Genomic DNA, 19,326 nt, shown 5'->3' with positions numbered 1-19,326 from the left:
TTATTCAACTTTGTAATTTGGTGCTAAATCCTGAAGCAGGTCAGCATGGCTTATGGTGGTGACGTAATTCAAAGCATGTGTCCCTACGTTTGGCCACCAGAGGATGCTCTTTACATACAAATGGTAAACTCAGAAACAAGACTCCTAGAGGGAAAATGTGTTTTGGCTTCAGTGTGGTAAAACTGACAAAACAGACAAACTATTTAAATAAATGCCAGGATGAGTAGTGACCTGCATATTGTATGCATGTCACTACTCACAATCACTGCCTAAAATTCAGGCCATACAATTGAACATTATACGGTTTAACTTCTCTTCTCTACGTTTAACACCATTACATCTGGCAAAACTGAGACACTGATTGCTTTTCTTATTTAAAAAGTCTTGTTTAAAGCAGAACATCCCCCAGAGTTTGTATACAGTTTGTGTAACAATATTTCAGCTAATTGAGAAAAAGTTCTTTTTATTCAGTGTCCCAGCAATGAAGTATTAAAAAAACACCAACGATGGATCCCGACAACTCATTGGTACTGGGTAATTTTAACCAACTTTTGGGTAGATGCCCGTGTTTGAGAACTCCGCGTAGTATAACAACAATTTTCAGTAGATAACTCCATCCGTGTTTGCATAGTGATTCCAACAGTTTTAATTTTGTGTAGTGACTAGTGAAACAATTTTGGGCCATGAAAAGCTGTCCCTTTTATAACATTTCTGCTCTGAAGATGAAACACCATTGACCAGCCTCCTTGTTGTGTTTAGGGCAGGTTTACAGTAGATCTCAGGAGTATTCCAGGATACTGTACTCTATTTTAGGCTACACAGGCCTGTGGAAGAGAATCTTAATAGAATTAAAGGGTGACTTGACAAATTTGAATGAATTCACAATATGAATTCACAATATCAAAATAGTTATCTGCTTCTAGCAGAGAAACTCCTCCAAATGACACCACATAGAGGGGGTTTTCATCATTGGGAGTTTAGATGATATCATTGGAAATAGCTTTGGAAAAGCAGGCTGACCATGATTACAAACTTCATAATAAGAGCAACAAGAAGATCTAATATGCAAATATTTGTGTTTTTATGATTTAGAATCATATGTACACTTTTAATTAGATTTATTTGTAGTCTGAACAGTTTTTTCTAAGCTGTAAAATCCAGTAGCAATCTTAACTTACATTATATAGATAAAGTTACTCAGTTATCAGCAATATGTATTTTTTACTAGTTTTGTAAAAAAGGGGGTTCAAACCCATTTACTTATTGTTTTTGAGTTATCAGCAGTTTTTGGATCGTCCGTTCAGGTGTCGCAATAGCAGAACATGTTCTGCACATTGATTTGGCATGAGTTTTTTATGCTGGTGGCCATTCTTTGCCACAATCCTCCCATTTTATGGCGCCAAGGGGACAGACCTGGAAGGGTGGGATTCGATCCTGTGGCCTTCTGCATCCCAACCTACCCATTGAGTCACCAGGCCCCACTTATTGTTTTTGAGTGAAGCCAACTTAAAACAATCAAGTACAGTAGCACCAAATGAGGCAATGACACCACTTAACCAATAAGAGGCAGAAATTCACAAAAAGGTGTCTAGAAAATCTTGTAGGCAAAGGTCATGTAGTAATTAATTATGTAAGTATTAATGGGGTCAAAAGCAGAGAAAACAGAGAGATGGGGGAGATGTAAGGAGTGTGTGTTGGGGGAGTCTATCGATTTCAAGAGTTTACCTTTGTAGTATACGTATTATATTATATTATAGTACTGTGGTATAAAATTAGTAATGCACATTCATTAAATTGGGGGGATGGGGGGTGTGGTTAGCTGTGTAGCCGTTCTTAATATTAAAGCTACAGAAGAGTCTGTTACTTTATTATCTGAGGCAGTTGGTTTACATGGTTTTACAAGGTAAATAAGAATTTCAAAGTATAAATACAATTCCTATTCCAGGTTGTGTTTTTTAATTCAATTGGTTTACATGCTTTTCTAACTAAAGCTAACTAAGCACAATTTAAAGTGGAAGTAAATCTAGTTCCCCAAACTAGATTTGTTCATAAGGCAGCTGTAGTTCAAGTCCTTGTAAAACTACATTTCCCCAACACTAATAGGTGCTATATTTACCCAACACTTTAGAGTGTTTCTCATTATGTTTTTATTACTGTATGAAGGAAGATGAAAAACAAAGAGTCTTGCAACAGAAGAGTCTGGCCACCACTGAGCCCTGAGCACAACTTCATGTAGTCATGTGATTACACGGAGAGACAAAGGACACTGACAGTCTAAGTCAATGGAAGAGTTGCTGGTTCTCCGAATGCTTACCTATAAATCCTTTAATAACTACCCAAATTCCCGGGTGCTTTAAAGGCAAGAGATGGCCATACTTACAGGGATTAAAATTATCTTGTACTTGTGTCTACTTGCCCTGAGACTGCACATGGAAATTAGCTTTGAGCCAAATCTGGCACAAAGCATATTTTCTGTTTGCATGAGATGTTTCTTTACACAGTCCAACATTAAAAAATGCAATAATTATAATGTTATTTTTTTCCCTTTAACTGCACTTTAAGTAACAAACTATATATAACAGAAACTACAACAATATATTTGAAACTCTTGTACACAATGTATAAAACATTTGCATCAAATATAAACTGTAAATGTGTAAAAAATGACAGTTTTTGGGAAAACAAATAAAGCAATTACTGTACGTATAAGAATTGTTTTCCCGATTTTAAATAACTTGTATATAACTTGTATAACTTGTATATAAATAACTTGAATGTTGATGAATTATTTTATTTCTTTACTCCTTAATGTGTGAGGCCAACTTCCTGAATTGCTTTAGTCCCCCTTTTTTAAATGTATTTGTTTGTGTGTGTGTGTATGTTTGAGAGAGAGAGAGGGAGGGAGGGAGGGAGGGAGAGCCATTATGGAATGCTGTGATGTCATCAGCCCAGTCTCACACACACAAAGACGAGGAGGACCCACAGGCGCTCACAGTCTTTCAGCTTAGTTAGCATACTCTGCTGTGGAGCGACTGTCTACATCCTAATGTGAGTACTACAGCAAATTCTACCCTTCTCTTAGAGCTCCCTATTATTTTGTATCACTTATTTTCTCTCCTCACTTTCCTTCATTTCCTTCTTTGCATCCCTACAGTGTGTTTTGTAGACACTCATGTGTATTCTACCAGTGGTAGAGTTCTCAGTCTGAGACAATCTTTCTTTCCCTCCAAGTGCTGCTTCTGTGGTAGCCATTGTTTAACTACCCACTGTGATTGGAAGAGTCCATTTCAATCTCCTTGTTAGAAAAACCGCCTCAAGCTTTCCTGGGTTGTGACCTTGTTTTGTTGTTCTCTCTTGCAACAAGAAACTGACCATATTAAAATGGAGCCGCTATCTCATGGGAGTTTGGGAGAGAAAGGAACATGGGTTTGAAAAGGGATGTGTGGCAGGGAGGGGAAGGAGGGAAGTGGGCCACTGATGACAGAAACAGTACCGTTCCTTTAGAATCTCCACCCATTTTAGGACAGAGCTTTTTTGTCAGTTTAGTAGAAGGATTTGGGCTCTTCCGTATTCATGTAGGGAGGGACGAGTTAATCTGCTGAAACACAATTGCCAAAGAAATGACTAAAAGAAAACAAAGTTTCTGATGAGCGGTGAAAACAAGTACTATAAAGAATATTGCAAATTTGAAAAAGTATCTTTAGAGGACAAAACAAATAATCTTCAACATGTTTGTTTAAGTTCTTTATCTGTGTTTTTTCCTTTTAGATTGGCCCAGTGATGACATTCAAAGTAAAACAAAGCTGACACCTTAGCTGTGCAGGGAGGAGAGTGGACTGTGTGCCTGTGTGTGTGTGTGTCTGCATGTTTGTGTATGGGTGAGTGAGTGAATGTACCCAGGCATGTGCTAATGAGTAAAATTGTACACCAAGTACAAGAGTGTGTGTGAGAATGAACTGATTTGTGAAGACTGGTTTGTGAGCATAAATGAGAGTGGTTTTCAGGATAAAGAAGCGGACAAGGTCGTGTTTTTCTATGCCATGACACGATTAAACTAATACTGTCCACCTCAAGAAGTTGCTTGGCAAAGGACAGCGCCTCCTTCTTTCGACTTCTTTTACCATCCAAACCCACCATTCAGCTGGCAACATGCTGCAGCAGATCTTAACAGACATGTACATTGACCCTGATGTCCTAAATGCTCTTAATGAGGACCAGAAGAAGACTCTCTTTCTGAAAATGCGCCAGGAACAGGTGCGACGCTGGAACGAGCGAGAAGAGAAATTAGAGAGAGAAGCAGGGGGTGCTGAGTGCAAGCGAACAAAGCCAAAAAAAGGTAACCCATCACTACCACCTCCCCTTTGTTAATGTTCCCACTACCTGCTCTTCAGGTTTTTCAAGCATACTGACCGTCACACTTTCTGACAAATGTTTTCACAGAGAACCTTCTGTTCCCTTTCTAAAGATGGCGTTGTGAATTGTTTTAGTCGAGATGTTTGCATAGTTTGCTGTGAATTACCTGATACAGGAAGAAGGAAAGCTTGAGGGCCACACTGCAGAATGCATGTGTGCACTGGCTGTGACAGACATCCTGTAGTCCTGGATATATACTGCCGCTGCCACAGCTCATGTTCCCCATCATGGGAACAGCTGTTTGCAAACACACGCAGCATTTACCTTAAGTCCATTTGGCAAGTACAAAGTTTCCTAAAATATAAACTTGGCCTAACAAACACCAGCTGCTGCACATTAATTTGTCTGGGCAGTAAAAACTGAAACAATGCCGACATGCTGCATAATATACAGACAGAGCCCAAAGACCTTTTCAATTCTACTAACTTGGGGTTTTATTTATATCTTAAGTCCTAAGCAGTTATAGCAGATTGATGAAGTCGATGAGTTAATGTTAACATCACACTTACAGATGATGTTAACATTTACACAAGCTAAGTAAAGAGAATGCCACCCCCCCCCCCCCCAACAGCCCTTTCCCCTCCCCAGCTGTGCAGTGACGGTCTAAGCCCGGTAGAAATTGGGGACGGTTGTGTCAGGAAGGTCTTCCGGTGTAAAAACTGTGCCAAATCTACATGCAGACAATGATCCACTGAGGCGACCCTGAACTCACGGGATAAGCCAAAAGGACAAAAAAAAAAGTAAAGAAGATGCCATGATAAAATGATATTTGCCCTTAGTGCACTATACGAGACAAAGAGTAACAGTACCTAAGAACTGCTGTTACATAAAGTACTCAAGCAACTATCAAAGACATTTACATAATCATGAATGTGAGCTATTTCACAGTTTGTGTTTGTCTTTATATACGCATGTTTTGCTTTCAGGCTCTCACTTAGATCACTATGTTCCCAGTTACACCACACAATATGAGACACAGAGAGTAATATTCACATGTTTGAAACATGTGTTCAATAGAAAAATAAAAGAGAACATCAGTAGCACAGAGACGAGAAGAAAATATAGCTACAAGTGGAGAAAATGCAGAGACATAGTGAATGTTACATGCATTTATCAGAAACTTGCTTCTGCTCAGAAGCTTCAAAATAAAACAGGCTGAAACTCAGGTGGCCTTCAGTCTTTCCTGAAACTGGTTTGACACATTCTATAGGATCTTGTCTTTCTGCATTTTTTTCATTGAAGTTAGAGAGTCTTGGTATTATAAGTGTGTGCTGTAACAATTCAAACGTAAAAAAATATTTGTAGGTGAGATTCCTCAATCACAATGCAAACTACAGTTGTTTGGAAAGACACGGTAATTACTGAAAACCTACTAGTATACGACTTTAGGCAGCTAACATAATGCAAGTGGTGCATTAACACAGTGATTGACACAGTAATGTGATCTGACTTGTCTTGAACAACAAGAAAACACTCTCAGCTGTGGTGCCGAGTGAGAGAACAGTGCTCTTTCTATCTTTTATTGACCAGTGCAGCTGTCCATAGGAGGCTGAATGGCTGAATGGAGGCTACAGGTGTAAATAGCATGATCACAACTTTTCTCCACACAGGCAAAAGAAATGGTGAATAGTTCGTGTTCCATACAAATAGGAAGTGAGTCAACACTCATTGCCTCAAACAAATAGCAAGGGGAGGAACGGGAAGTATGCAGGAAGTGTATGTGTTTGAAAAACAAAGGGGTTTGATCTTATCTGGATGGCCGTGTGGGAGAGCTCACATTAGTTTGTTTTTATGAAACCAACCTTGTTGTTAACACTTTGCATTTAGCTTTTTCGGATCATGAATTTTAGCCCTATTTGAGCGCAATTTATCAAAAAGGGAGTTTATGTAATGTTTCATTATTTTCTGGCATGTTTGTGAGCTTGCCTTTATGTTGTTGGCACATTTGCCAGCACATTACATATGGTGTCTTCTGCAGTCACCTGACATAATGCCACTCACATGCAGCTAACACAGGTGCTATAGTGATATCTGCCTGCCAGCTTGTTTTGTTAACTTGTTCATCAGCAAGTTTTCATAGTCATCTTGGTAAGCTCTGCCAGAATGAGATGCACTGGACAGGCTGGCAAAACCAGTTTACTCTCAAAGTGTAATATCCGGTTTCTGCAGCCCAACTAACTTACCCTGAGAACATGTGCAAGCTGGGTTATTCCTATAAAACTTCTCTGTGCTCCCTAACCCAGTCACAAGACAATGACATGTGTTTGTTTGTGTATGACTGTGTGCAACTTTGTGAATAAGTATATGAGGACTCAATGTCTTCACATAGACAGGGACGAGATCACATTTGCTGATATTTGTTAGGTTAGGAATTAGAATTCTAACCTAATACAGTCTTATTAGGTGTGTGTGGAGAGATAAAGTTTTTATGTGTCTATGTCACATGATGTCCTGTCTCAGACATTTGTAATGTGCTGCTCATTTCAGTCTATAAAACCATCTGGTTACCAGATACTGTGCAACAGCTGATTATCTCAGAGTGATCTGGAATACAAACCCCAAAAAAGTTGGGATGCTGTGAATAAAATCACAATGGAGCGATTTACAAATCAAGTTTCGAAACATATTTTTGATTGGAATTAGTAAAGAGACAACACATCAGATGCTGTAAATGAAATGATATTGTTTATTTTTGTAAAAGTGTAAAAATCAAAATAGGAATTTCTTTATAATATCATTAGAAAGTTCAGAAAATGTTTGAAAATAAAGTCTAAAGTTTAAAACAAGCACTGAATAGCACTGACATTCAGGGTCTCATGCGGCACTAAAATAAAAACAGGCAACATTCTGTCAATGAACCCAATTTGTGGCTACATCCACAAATGCAACCATGCAGGGAAACAATATAAAAATAAACAAGATCTAAAAACAACACTGCTTTCTCTCAGCCTGAGCTCATTTAAAATTGACTAAACTGAAAGCAAAACCCATCCTGTGGTTGGACAAGTCAAAATGTATTTTTTATTTTTTTTTGTAAATTCAAATCATGCTAAAGTGGAGAGAGATGATCTGACATTTCATTAGTGCACTGTTCAAATGCCAGCGTCTGTGATGGTGTTGTGGGGTATTAATGAACAACACATCAGCTAATTGTACATCTGTAATGCCTTCATTATGTCTAATTGTTATGGTCTTTGAAGCAACATATGCTTCAATCCAGATGCAATCTTTTTCAAAGGGCCCTGCTTATTTAAGTAGCTCAATGTGAAACCACATTTTCCAGGTGTTATAACAGCATCAATCCATGTGCTAAGCTGTCCTGTCTGCAGCCCAGACCTCTCACCCACTGATAAACCTTCAGTACATAATAAGGCCAAAAATGCAACTAAGGTCCCAAACAGCCAGAATTGTATATTAAGCAAGAATAAAAGAAAAGTGAAGGTACATTTTTGAAAAGATTTTGACAAAAATAAGCAGATTTTTTTGAAGTAAGACACAATATTTCATACAACTATTTTGCTATTATCACTTTTAATAGCCTGATTACCGGATATTGTATTCACATAGTTTCACTTTTGATTTTTTTAGCTGTTCTTATAATTATAAATAGTAATTTAGCTTTTATCCAAAGCAACTTACTACTAAGCAGCACAGACTAGGGACAGCTTGGAGGTTCAGTGTGTTTCCAAGGAGTTGAACCATTGACCGTGTGGTTAGTGGGTGACTGCTCTAACAACTGAGTTACAGCCGCTGTACTCTGAAACATTTTGACATTGACATACATTGAAACATTTACAAAGTGCTTGAATATAAACTCATACTTTTGCTCTCGTCCGCCTGTGTGTTTCCTGCAGCCAACAATAAGAGCGTTAGCTGGCTGCTCGGCCGGGATGGAGATGTGGCAGTCATTGTGATCGGGGAGGTGGATGAGCTAAGCTCCAAATTCATCTGCTCAGGATTTGGAGAAAAGAAGCCGCAGAGTCTTCAGAACAGTGCATAGTAAAATACTTTTGTATTGTATTATAGAAATTGACTGTTATGTATGGTCTACTTGTAATTTACAGACCATGATTTGTTATATTTTGTATAGTGAACAATATGTAATGTGAATAAAATATTATTTTTTCATTTTCAAATGTCGCTTATTTACTGTAAAAACATTATTATCAGAGGTTTCTGTTAACTTAAGTAAAAACAAACTATATGTGAGAATGTGGTCCCTTAATGTAAAATATGACATGGGTTTATTTTGTTTTTCAGCCTTCAAACTATCTTGAAAAGCAGAAAACCTACAGAACCTGTAAGAACAGAGACAGAGAACCTCCCTCCTCAAACACAGCCTGGAATATCACTTAGTTTGAAGGTGTGTAGCTGTTTGTTCTTACCCCTAAGAAGTCAAATCATATGGTCTGTCATAGTGATTCTCATGAGAATCTGCTTGTGAGCTGGGAACAAAGGTGACGTGAGATGGGTTGGATATAACAAAATATTCCATACAATTTTATTTTATGTCATTTACATTTTATCTTTTTTATTTGATCAAACATGGCAGCCCAAAAAAGATCTTAAAAGGTTACAGTTGGCCACATATAAAAAGTCCTGCTTTGTTTTGTCCTTTAATCTTTGCTTTGTAAATGATCCAGTGTGTCGTTCCCTAACTTTAGTGCTTTCATCTCAAATGCAACATTTTCATTACTTCATTTTGACTTCTCATACTCACACTGAAGTTTACAAAGCTATCAATTAGACTTTCGAGTATTACTGGTTAAAATCAATATTCCATGTCATGTCAGAATAGAAACCCTAATTTCTGGCGCAGTGATAATTCAGGTGCGTTTATTTGCGCAGTTGGCATTGTGCAATTTTGGAGTTGGTTGGTTACCTCCTTTTTCTCCCACACTATCTTTTAATCCGTTGTCATGGCAACCATGTATACACTGAGCCAAACTGAGCTGGGGTGGATGGTCTCATCTGGCCTGACCACAATGGTTCTCTGAGCTAAATCTGAACGATGCTCACTCAGTGGCATTGTGAGCTTCCCAGCCAGTCCGCAGCTTTGCTGCAGTCTACTTACCTCACAGAGCAGATACATTTACAAGCTAAGCATCTGCAATATTTGTTTTATTTGATTATGTTTCTAACTCTTTTTGATCTGATCATTCTTGATCATTGCAAATACTGACCTGACTCAAAGTTAAGGACGTGTCATTTCTGCTATCATAACATGGTATTGTGTGTCCCAACAGGGGAAATGCGAGGAGAAGAGCACTTCACTCCCTCTGCCGGTGAGTCTGCTGTAACTGAGCTCTGTGCACTGGAGTTGCATCATGGCCAGGAAACCTTGTGTAATGCCACTTTTAAACCCACAGGTGTCAGTGAATGAGCATCTTGTCTTCCAGCCGCAGACAAAGTACTCATGAATAAAGTTTAAGTTGTACTACAATGTTCATTTCATTTTTTAAACTTTGTTTTTTCTTTTACTTTTTAAAAAAGTATACTGCTTTTAAAGCAAAGAACAGTTTATTTTTAAATATCTGCACTGTACACATTTTAAAACCTCACATATGCCAGTGCAGTGTGATTAAAAATATGGTGAGCCACTTTTTAAAATGTGGTTTTAGTGCCTGTGTGTCCTTTCAAGGCAGTCCCAGCCTCTGTGAGTAACAGGAAATGGTGGTTAGCCCAGCTGTCCCCTCACTCCCAGCCTCTCTGCAGATTATCTTTCTCCCAGCATTCCCGCTCTCTGTGTTCTGGCTTGTCTGAGCCGCCGCACCCCTTGTTGCTCTCTCTGGGGAACAGCTGAACTGAACTGTCCTCCCACTGGCTCCATCAGCTCTGCAGCCTTGGGTTGTCTATCTCTCTGTGTTCTCTTTCTCTTTCTGTGTTTCTGTGCACACAACTGTGTGTGTGTGTGTGTGTGTGTGTGTGTGTGTGCAGGTGACACATGCTGCAAGAACAGCTGAATCACAGAGGCAAGGCAGGATTTCTGGACTGCCCTAGAACAGATGGTTGATGAACTTGATCAGGGAATTAAAACGCCAGAGATAGAGAATGCGTCAGTCACAGATGGATGGGATTGTGGGATAGTCTCCTGAGGTTTGGGCGCGTGAGCGCTCCTCTGTTCTCTGTTTTTCCCTCTTTGCCTCAGAAGGAAATGTCTCTCCCTCACTTCTTATATCTATAGCAGACGCTTTATATTACAGGTCCAAACACATCTCTGGCCAAATCATACTGATGTGGCAATGAACATCCACACCTTCAGAGGTTTGGCCAAGAATGCTCGGCCTAAGCCTCCCGTTACAAGATTCATTATTTTGTTGAATGCCTTGTTTGTAGAATGAATGATTTGTTCCTGGAAACAGGACCAGGCTGGTTTTATGTTGCATATGCAGCAGTAGTGGTTGCTGCCGCAGGTTTTCTCCACTTGATTTGGTGAGGGAAGGAGTCAGTCTGAGGAGGAGAGAGGAAGATTGTTGATTAAGAAGGCGTAAGATCAGGAAAGAAGATTAGCAAGGAAGCTTGATTTCCAAGTCACCTTATAATTTTCTCTCCACACATTCCTAAACTCTTAATCAAGGGTCATAGTCCTGTGTGTTCCATTATGGTGCGTTGTTGTCAATCGACAACTGTAATTTGGTGAATCATTTGTCCAGTGATTTAATCGAACATGACAGTAATGCCACTGTATGCAAATTACTTGTGACCACTGATCGCACGCCGCTGTCTGCTTTTGTCACTCTTCCCTCTGCAGCCTGAGTTGAAGTCACCCAGTTTGACTGAGGAGGAGAAGTCCATTCCCCAGTCCTCCATCTGTTCCAGGACTCCCTTGAAAGCTGCTCCGTTCATTGTGCGACCATCTTCAGCAAATGTGGCAACAGGCTCTACCAACCAAAGATCTGAAATTCCGAGACTGGTCACTGCCACACCGTCCGCTTCCCTCAGTAACGCTGTCACAACAGACTGTGAAGCAATGACAGTGCTGCAATCAGAAGAACCTCAGAAGTCCCAAGAATCACACAGTGGGAAAGGTGAGTAAGCAAATAAATAAGAGATAAACGAACAAGCAAAAAATAGAGAATAGGTAAACGTGTTCATTAAATAGGCTGATGATTTGTCTGCTTCAAATGCACTTTGCAAGTCCTTTTGCTATAACTGAATGAAATACACCCACAGCAATTTTCAAGACTCCTAGTGTTAAACAGTAAATAGTCTCTATTTATCTCTAGTCTCCATGTTTATTCGATGGTCTCTATCAAATAAACTCTATGCCTGAAACTGGAATATACACAAATTTATCAATGAATATATGGAGACGGACTAGACATAGATGTGGGTTGGAAATTAAATCAACAATATTTCAAATTACAAATAATTTTGGGAATAACTTACATCTCCACAAGCCACTGAGCCAACACGAGAACCTTTTTTTCTGGGAGTAATAATGGCTGCGGAGAGCTGAGCAGAACCATTCTGAACAAAGTTCATCGTAGATAGGCTTCTCAGTGCCGCAGCAAGCAAGAAGGATTTATTTCCCCATTTTTGCCTCAGCCCAGTGAAATCATTATGGACCGGTAGAGTAAAAAGAGGCCAGCCTAGAGGGGAAAAAAGCCTTGTGACTGAGATTTGTGTCATGGCACCACATCGCCTCAGCACACCTGCTTGCTCGGTAGCTTCTCTATTATAATGGTTGTATGGTAGCAATTAAATTGTCAATTATCACCGTAGTGCAGGGCCGAGCCATAGATGAAGTGTGATGCTAGAGGAGACACTGGGATAAAATTAAACAGTGGTCTTTCAAGCAATGTTTTTTTTAATTGAAAGGGTTTAAATAACCATTAGGAACCCCTGAAAATAAAAACCGTCCTGTCTTTTTAGTGACATGTGACAATGTCTTTTCAGGTAATATGTGCCTTACTCTAAAACCACATATAAGTATATATAGTCTGTATTCACTCAATTCAATTGGTAAAAAAATGTAGAAAGATTAAACATAATTGAATCTGAATCATATCAAGGCCAAAGCAACCCTGCTGTTGGCATGCTTTATAAATTAAACATTATCAGGTCACTGACCGAAATGAAAAATATTATAACGCTATTTCTTAATTTTGCTATAAGTTACTTTGTTAATCTAAGAATACTTTTTTTTGCTGTACATAAAATTACAAATTTTGTCGAATTCTACACATTGTTTAGCGAAGAGTTAAATTATTAATAAAAAAACTAACAAGTTTTTGATTTTATACAGAGCTGCTTCTATCCTCTGGCAGCTTTTGCTGTCAGATGACAACTAAAAACAAGTAACTCAGTAATGCACAAGACACGAGGGGGAAATTTGAGGGAGCGGAAATTACCTGCACCCCTAACAACCATCACATTACAAGCATCATTTTTACTTCTTTTTTTATTCCAGTTTTTCACAAGCCAGTGGGATGCTGTGTCCCACTGATTTCTAGACTTCCTGTCTGAGCAGAGCACCCAATTTCATGAATTGACCAAGCACTCATTCACCACACAGTGACCCAGTTATGAAGTAAAATGGGTAATGCAAGGGTGAAGTTAGCACCATCCAGTGGGATAGAAGGATATTGTAGAAAACCAACCCAGTTGGATAGAAAATGTGTTCTCCATAAGGTCCCTCTGCTGGAAAAATGCTCATCCTGCATCAAAAGCAGGACCTTGCTTCCCTGGGTCAAAGCCATGTTTAATTGTTGTAGTTTCAGATGCTATCAGAAAGAGATAAATTATCATCTTAACCTTATCTGAGTCTGATTTTGTCAATGTTGAGCATTTCTTTCACAATATAATCTCACAGTGACAAACAACTCGTCAGGGTTGAGTGTCTGCTATTTTAGCGCCTACTTATTTTCTAGCTGTTAAACAAAGCTTTTCTTTACTTTGTTCCCTTTAATGCCTGGTTTATTCTGAACGGTCCTTGCAGTTCATTGTAGATGTCAGACAAATTTCTCAGACACAACAGAGCTAACAAGCTCTTAATAATGTCACCAAAAAGACAGAAATACTGGAAATATTTGTGAAATTATGTTCAAAGATATTGGCTTAATTAAACTGGACCAAACATACAATATAATCAAATAGTGTTTGAAAATTGTCTGTGGAGACATGTGCAGCTCAGAGCTTTTAAAGTGATTTATCAATTGGCTCAGGAACAGTTTCACAGAACACCAAATGACTAAAATCTTGATAGAAAGAAGAAAGCAAGAGATACAATTCAAACAAATCATGGTAGCAGGGGCGTGTGTGTATATGTGTGTGTGTGTGTCCGCATTAGTGGCTGGATATGAGATCAGTGGGCAATGCCAGAGCAGCGAATAACAGACAAATGGAGAGAACAGGAAAGAAAGTGAAAGGAACAGCTGGTGTGGTGGGAGTTGAGGTGGGCTGAACACAGTACTGAATAAATGTGTCTTGACTCCAGACAAAAAAATACTGACAGAGTGTCTGTCTTTGACAATGGCAGAAAGCTTGTTCCAAGGGGAGGAGGAGGCAGACTAGGATAAGGCTCATGCCTCAGCTGTTTCCTTTTGAATGTGGATAATGACAAGGATTTCTGCATCCTGTGAGCAGGGACTGTAGCCCACGCAACATTTGTAGAAGATGAACTTGATAATCTGCTGCAGTGCATTTAGCCCTGGAGATAAACTCAACCTGTTGTGACCTCCTGAGCAAAACACTCGAGGATTCAAGGAGTTGTGCAGGAGATTGGACACATGAAAAATACTAATTGTTATTTGCTGCTCCAGGGAGGACAACAACAGAAAAATTTAAATGAATTTAGTGTGAACGCCATCTTTAAAAGTTACTATCTGGATGGATACTACTATCTACTTTAACGGCGCAAATTTTTTGATAATTACTACACTTCTTTCTTGCAATTTTCTCTTCAATTTCTATTACCTGAGGAATTTCTATTATCTGAAGCCGATGTTTCCTAGTTTACTGCAACCTGGGATGATCGTTCTCCTCTTTGAGCAGGAAATAAACCTTTTGGAAATGAGCATGTAGACAATCTGCTTCAATATTGATTGGTACCAACGTAATATTTCTTAAATACCTTATTATTTTCACTGAAAACTGAAAATGACATGCCCTGCTGTCAAGCTGGACACGTTGTGGGTCATCTGTAAAGAACAAAACTGACACATATTGTAGGTAACACTTCAGATAATAGGGTCAAATGTTGTCTGTGTAAGAAATGAACTTGTGTCATTAGGATTTGAGCAAATTGTGTGAGCATGAACACGTATCTGTCTCCAGCAGCTGGCGGTATATGTTCGTGTGTGTGTCTGTGTGTGTGTTAGTTGGCTTCCCTATCCTCTCTGTTCACCTTCAGAGGGAAGGACACACATTCCAGTGCTGCTTCCCGACTCTAGCCCTGGGCGACGCTCAGCCAGAGCTGATAAGTGACAGGGGCCCCAGCCCTCACATAGAGGTCCCCCCCTTGTTTCCACACACACACACACACACACACACACACACACACACACACACCTTCTCTTCTCCCTGCCCTTCAGTCAACAGACGTACTGCTCGGGAATTCTGCCCTCTGCCCCACTTCTGCCCCCCCACCCCCCCTCTGCTTCTCCACTCAAGCCTCCCCCCTTCCCTCTCTCTGCCAGAGACGTGGAGGTCTTTAAAGAGATAGATTGGCCTTTAATTTTTGTGCTAGCCTGGTCAGTGACACTGCTTCCCACTCCCTCCTCTTTGTCCTCCATGTACATTTACGAGCTGGGCTGAGATGTGAAGAGTGGCGTCCAAAAGCTTAAATGGGAGATTAATCAATCTTGACGACTGATTTAACGCAGAGATTCCCTTTGAAATAGGCGTTTCACAGGTATCTTTAATGACTAACATTTCTGCTGACAGGGCTAAGAGTGCAGCTGCTGAGGAGAGTTTTAGGCAGAAAGGCGTGGGGTCTGAGCATTTTTGGGTGTGTTAAGACAGGTTAGTCAGGTTACCTGCGGGAGGGTATTAGGGATTTGCTTCAAGTAACACTCTCTACAAGATGCATGCAGCCATATGGGTTATTTCTTTAAAAGAGTCCATGCCCCTAACACCCGTTCTCCCTCTCCTTCCCTTTCTATCTTTCTGTCTCTCTATTAAGCATTCCACTCAGACCTGCACCAAGGCTCTGAGCTCAAAAAACTCTCTGACCACGAGTGTGTATGTGCCTGTGCCTGTGCTTGTGTGTATCAGCGTGTGCGCACAGTGCGTGCCTGAATGTGTGTCAGCCTCAATTGCTGGAACCTATCCAAGGTTTCCGTGGTGACCACACAACACAACGAGACAATCAGAGGCAAGCCCACGCAGCGCGGCGAGAGGACATTAACACAGGAACTGCAGGTCAGGGGGCAGAGGAAGGCAGGGCAAGACAGGGGGAAAAGGAAGATGAAGAGGAAGGTGGAGGGAGGCGTTAGAGCCACAGGGAGAGAGGCGGGAAAGAGTGAGGGTGAAAGTAAACAACAATAAACAATAACACAACCTTAAAGGCTACTTCAGGTCTTTCCCTTTCATGCCTGGAAGACAGCAAGAGCTTTAAAGGTTTCCTGGCCCCAGGAGTGCCTGTGTGGTTTTGGCTGTAGCTCACCTCTGTGTGTGTGACTCTGTGCTCTGCCGTGGTGTTAGTCAGAGATGGCTGCATGCGTGACTGAATCTATGAGCAGGAGGGCTGTGCAAGGGTGCATCTTTGTGTTTGTGTGCGTGTGTGAGCACGCACAGGTCTGAACGTAACGTGAGAATGTGCTTGTGTCTTTTGAAATTCAACTGTTAGGAAGTGTGTGTACACTTGTGCCTGTTTTCACTTTACTGCGTGTGAGCGTGCGAGCACGTGCGTGTCTGCAGACGTGCACGCGAGCGTTCTCACATATCTCTGTCCCCCGGGGATGACGCTAAAAATATGTGGCTCCTCAAGCCTTCTGGTGTCTGAGCAGCGTCTGTCTGCTCTCCATCGCCGTCCCTGTGGCCCTCCCTCCCCTCCATTTCTCCTGTTCCCTCCATTCCTCCCTCAATTACACCCTCTTCCAAACACAGTACCTCAGCAAGCACACACACATCATCTACACCCAGCTGTGTCCCTACTATACTTCCACTGAGGATGACCTCTGCTGAGCCTGAGTGGGATAAAGGGAGGCGGATGAAATATCGAAAAAAAAGGTAGAAAAGAGTGAAAAATTATATAGGCTCAGTATTTGGAGACTAGAAATAACCAGGTAGTGTAGAAAGAGTCCTGAAGTTCCCCCACTGTATAGCAATTGCATACATGTTGAATGTGTTGTTCTCATTGTTTGTTTACACTTTAATAAAAATGTCAGGTCACTTTCAGACTGACTTTCACCTGCATTATTTGATGCAGCAAGACACTGACCGCTGTAGTTTACTGTCAACACGGTCCCCTTTTGACAGGCACGCGCCAGAAAAAATCTTCTAATACACAATGAAGAGAAAAAAATGTGAGAAAATATAAATTAAGTTATAAACGTATACTAATATTGCTCTATGGAAGTTGTAGTAATATATATTTTGTGAGGTGGAGAGTTGCGCAGTTAAGAGAAGTAAAACAACATGAATGAACAACAAAGTTTACAATACTCTGGCATTAAATACTCCAAACGGAATTTTGTTAACATTTTTTTTATTTTTGTTACTGCAACTTGCTGTGAGCCGACAATAAACCCTTCAAAGTTCAATGATTTTTTTTCCATACATAAAAAAACAATTGCATTATTTACCTTTCTGTATAAAAGGGCTAAATTGTTATTCATACGTTAGCATGAACGTGCTAGAGAAATCTCACCTCCCTTTTTTTTCAGACATCGGTGCATCAGTGTCTGTGAGCGCTGCCTCAGAGGAGACCGGGTCAGCAGGGAGTACATCAACCTGGGCAGGGCGTGGCCGGGTGGCGCAGCTGATGAAAACCTTTAATGCTGAAACCACTGCAACCCCCTCACAAACTCCCTCTCGTGGCATCAAGCCTCCTCTGCCCACTAAGCCTAGCCACTTGCGTCTAGCGGCCACACCAACTGTCAGGTAACCCATATACACTGAAGCACATATGACCTCACCGCTTCATTCATTCACCTTTTTCAAAGAAAGGCACAGCGAACAATGCTGGACACTTGCAGTGGAGGCTCAGTCTGAAGACCTCCAAAGGTGGCTTTCGTAAATGATGTTCACAACATTGTTGCCAAAGCACAGCAATGGAAAAGCTTGAATGTAATGGTTTTCTTTCTGTTTATTTTCTTATTTAGTTTTTTGGATGCCATAGTACTGTAAACACTCTTTGTGGATAAGTAATTCCAAAGCAATTGATTGCAATTAAATATTGTTTTTGTATAACAAACACTTCTTCTACCTTTTATGTATTTGCCAGGGAACTGATGACTATCACATGTATTCACTTGTTGTTGATGCTTCCCACTTTTTGCAACATGTGGAAAAATATCCCCTCATCCTCACAGACAGATTTTTTAGTCCTGTTCACAAAGCCTTACCACAAACTGTTGGTTACTTACAAATTTTTTTTTTTTTTCATGCGCATTTTGCATTTGCTCATGTGCAGATGCATGTTTTTTTCAAAACAAACCAAAAATTGGCATGGACAGTCATAATGGGGTGAAATAAGGTACAGGGTCCTTCTTCCTATCTTCTTTTTCCTCCCTGGGAATAGTGTAGGGTTGTTTATTTGTCATAATGCAATGAATGTCTCCCACCTGGCAGAAGCCTCAGTGCGACCTGTTGTGGACCAATGACAGTGCCAAATGCCTCGTCTGTCACTCCCAGTGGATCAGATCCTGGCAAGTTAGACAGTTGCTGCCAAATAATCCAGCTCTGTGTTACTCTTCTCCAATTTTTTTCAGTACTGTTTTAGAGACGTGTGGAGTTTTTTTTGTTTTGTTTTGTCTTATTTCTGTTTTTTTGTTGGGTTGTTTTTTTACATTTTCTACAAGGTGAAAGATATTTTGTAACACTACCACAATGCTCACTTGTAAAATGAGAGGCGTCTTTATCTTTGATGCCAACTTTGTATGGTGCAATCAAAAAACAATTAAAGTGTGTAACTTGGATACTCTGTATCTCAAATGTCTGCTTTCTGGTGTGGTGGTGTGGTGTCTTTTCCACATTTTCTGTGTTCATATCAATATCTTCTCCAAACTGACATAAAACAGGTTTCTTTTATCGCATCGCACAGAGAACAGCTGTTTGATTCCTCACACAATATTGTATTTTTTTAGCCACTGTAAAGTAAAAGTTGCATCTCATATCAAAACCTTTGATTGGTGTAGTGCAAGGCAGACATGCTGCACAGTTTGCAGCCAGTTCACTAAAATATGTGCAACTTTTGAATGTCCAGCCCCAGCAAATAGACCTGCACGCTTCTCCGGGGTCAGTGTAAAAATTTAATTTGAAATTCAGCAGAGCTACACATCCACCCTGAAGCTTTTTACTGACATTTCTTGTTAATTTTCCAGTGAATAACGCTGTAACTGAACTCAGTTGGTAAAATCAGGAGTTATTCGCATATTTGCAGTTATCTTGGCTAATGTTTAGCAGTTGGCTCATCTGTTTGAAGAAAATCTCTGCAACAAATTAGCTTACTGGGGCAAAATTACAGCACTGTATAAGTTGATGCATCACTCAGAGATTTATAATAAAATGCCCTCTGCTGCTAAAAAAGTACCTTGATTAACATAATTCAGATATCAAGTAGTCTTGCCTGTCGTTTATTTGGCAGAGTAAAGTCTATTTGATGTAATCAGGTTAAAGGGTGTTAATTGTTAAACAGAGAGGAAAAGGACCTTTAACACTTGACCTAAAGAATGACGGATGAATGTAGGAGAGCATGGTAATTTATAGAGATAAGAGAGTTTATGTAATTACAAAATAATACATTTC

The 19,326-nt window shown here is 40.1% G+C and overlaps 1 protein-coding gene across 1 annotated transcript; it reads left to right on the top strand.

Annotated features, from left to right (window-relative positions):
* The first annotated feature begins 2,934 nt into the window (after positions 1-2,934).
* On the top strand, positions 2,935-18,499 carry zgc:100829 (uncharacterized protein LOC445149 homolog). The gene is made up of 7 exons (XM_067494492.1): positions 2,935-3,048; positions 3,769-4,336; positions 8,268-8,412; positions 8,674-8,776; positions 9,660-9,698; positions 11,165-11,441; positions 17,244-18,499. The coding sequence occupies exons 2-7, from the start codon at positions 4,150-4,152 to the stop codon at positions 17,462-17,464; spliced, it is 972 nt and encodes a 323-aa protein (XP_067350593.1). The 5' UTR covers positions 2,935-3,048; positions 3,769-4,149; the 3' UTR covers positions 17,465-18,499.
* The last annotated feature ends 827 nt before the right edge of the window (positions 18,500-19,326 follow it).

Source organism: Channa argus, chromosome 24 (genome assembly GCF_033026475.1).
Source record: "Channa argus isolate prfri chromosome 24, Channa argus male v1.0, whole genome shotgun sequence".
Taxonomy (NCBI): Eukaryota; Metazoa; Chordata; class Actinopteri; order Anabantiformes; family Channidae; genus Channa; species Channa argus.
Note: the sequence above shows the minus strand (reverse complement) of the source record. Positions and strands in the feature narration are given on the sequence as shown.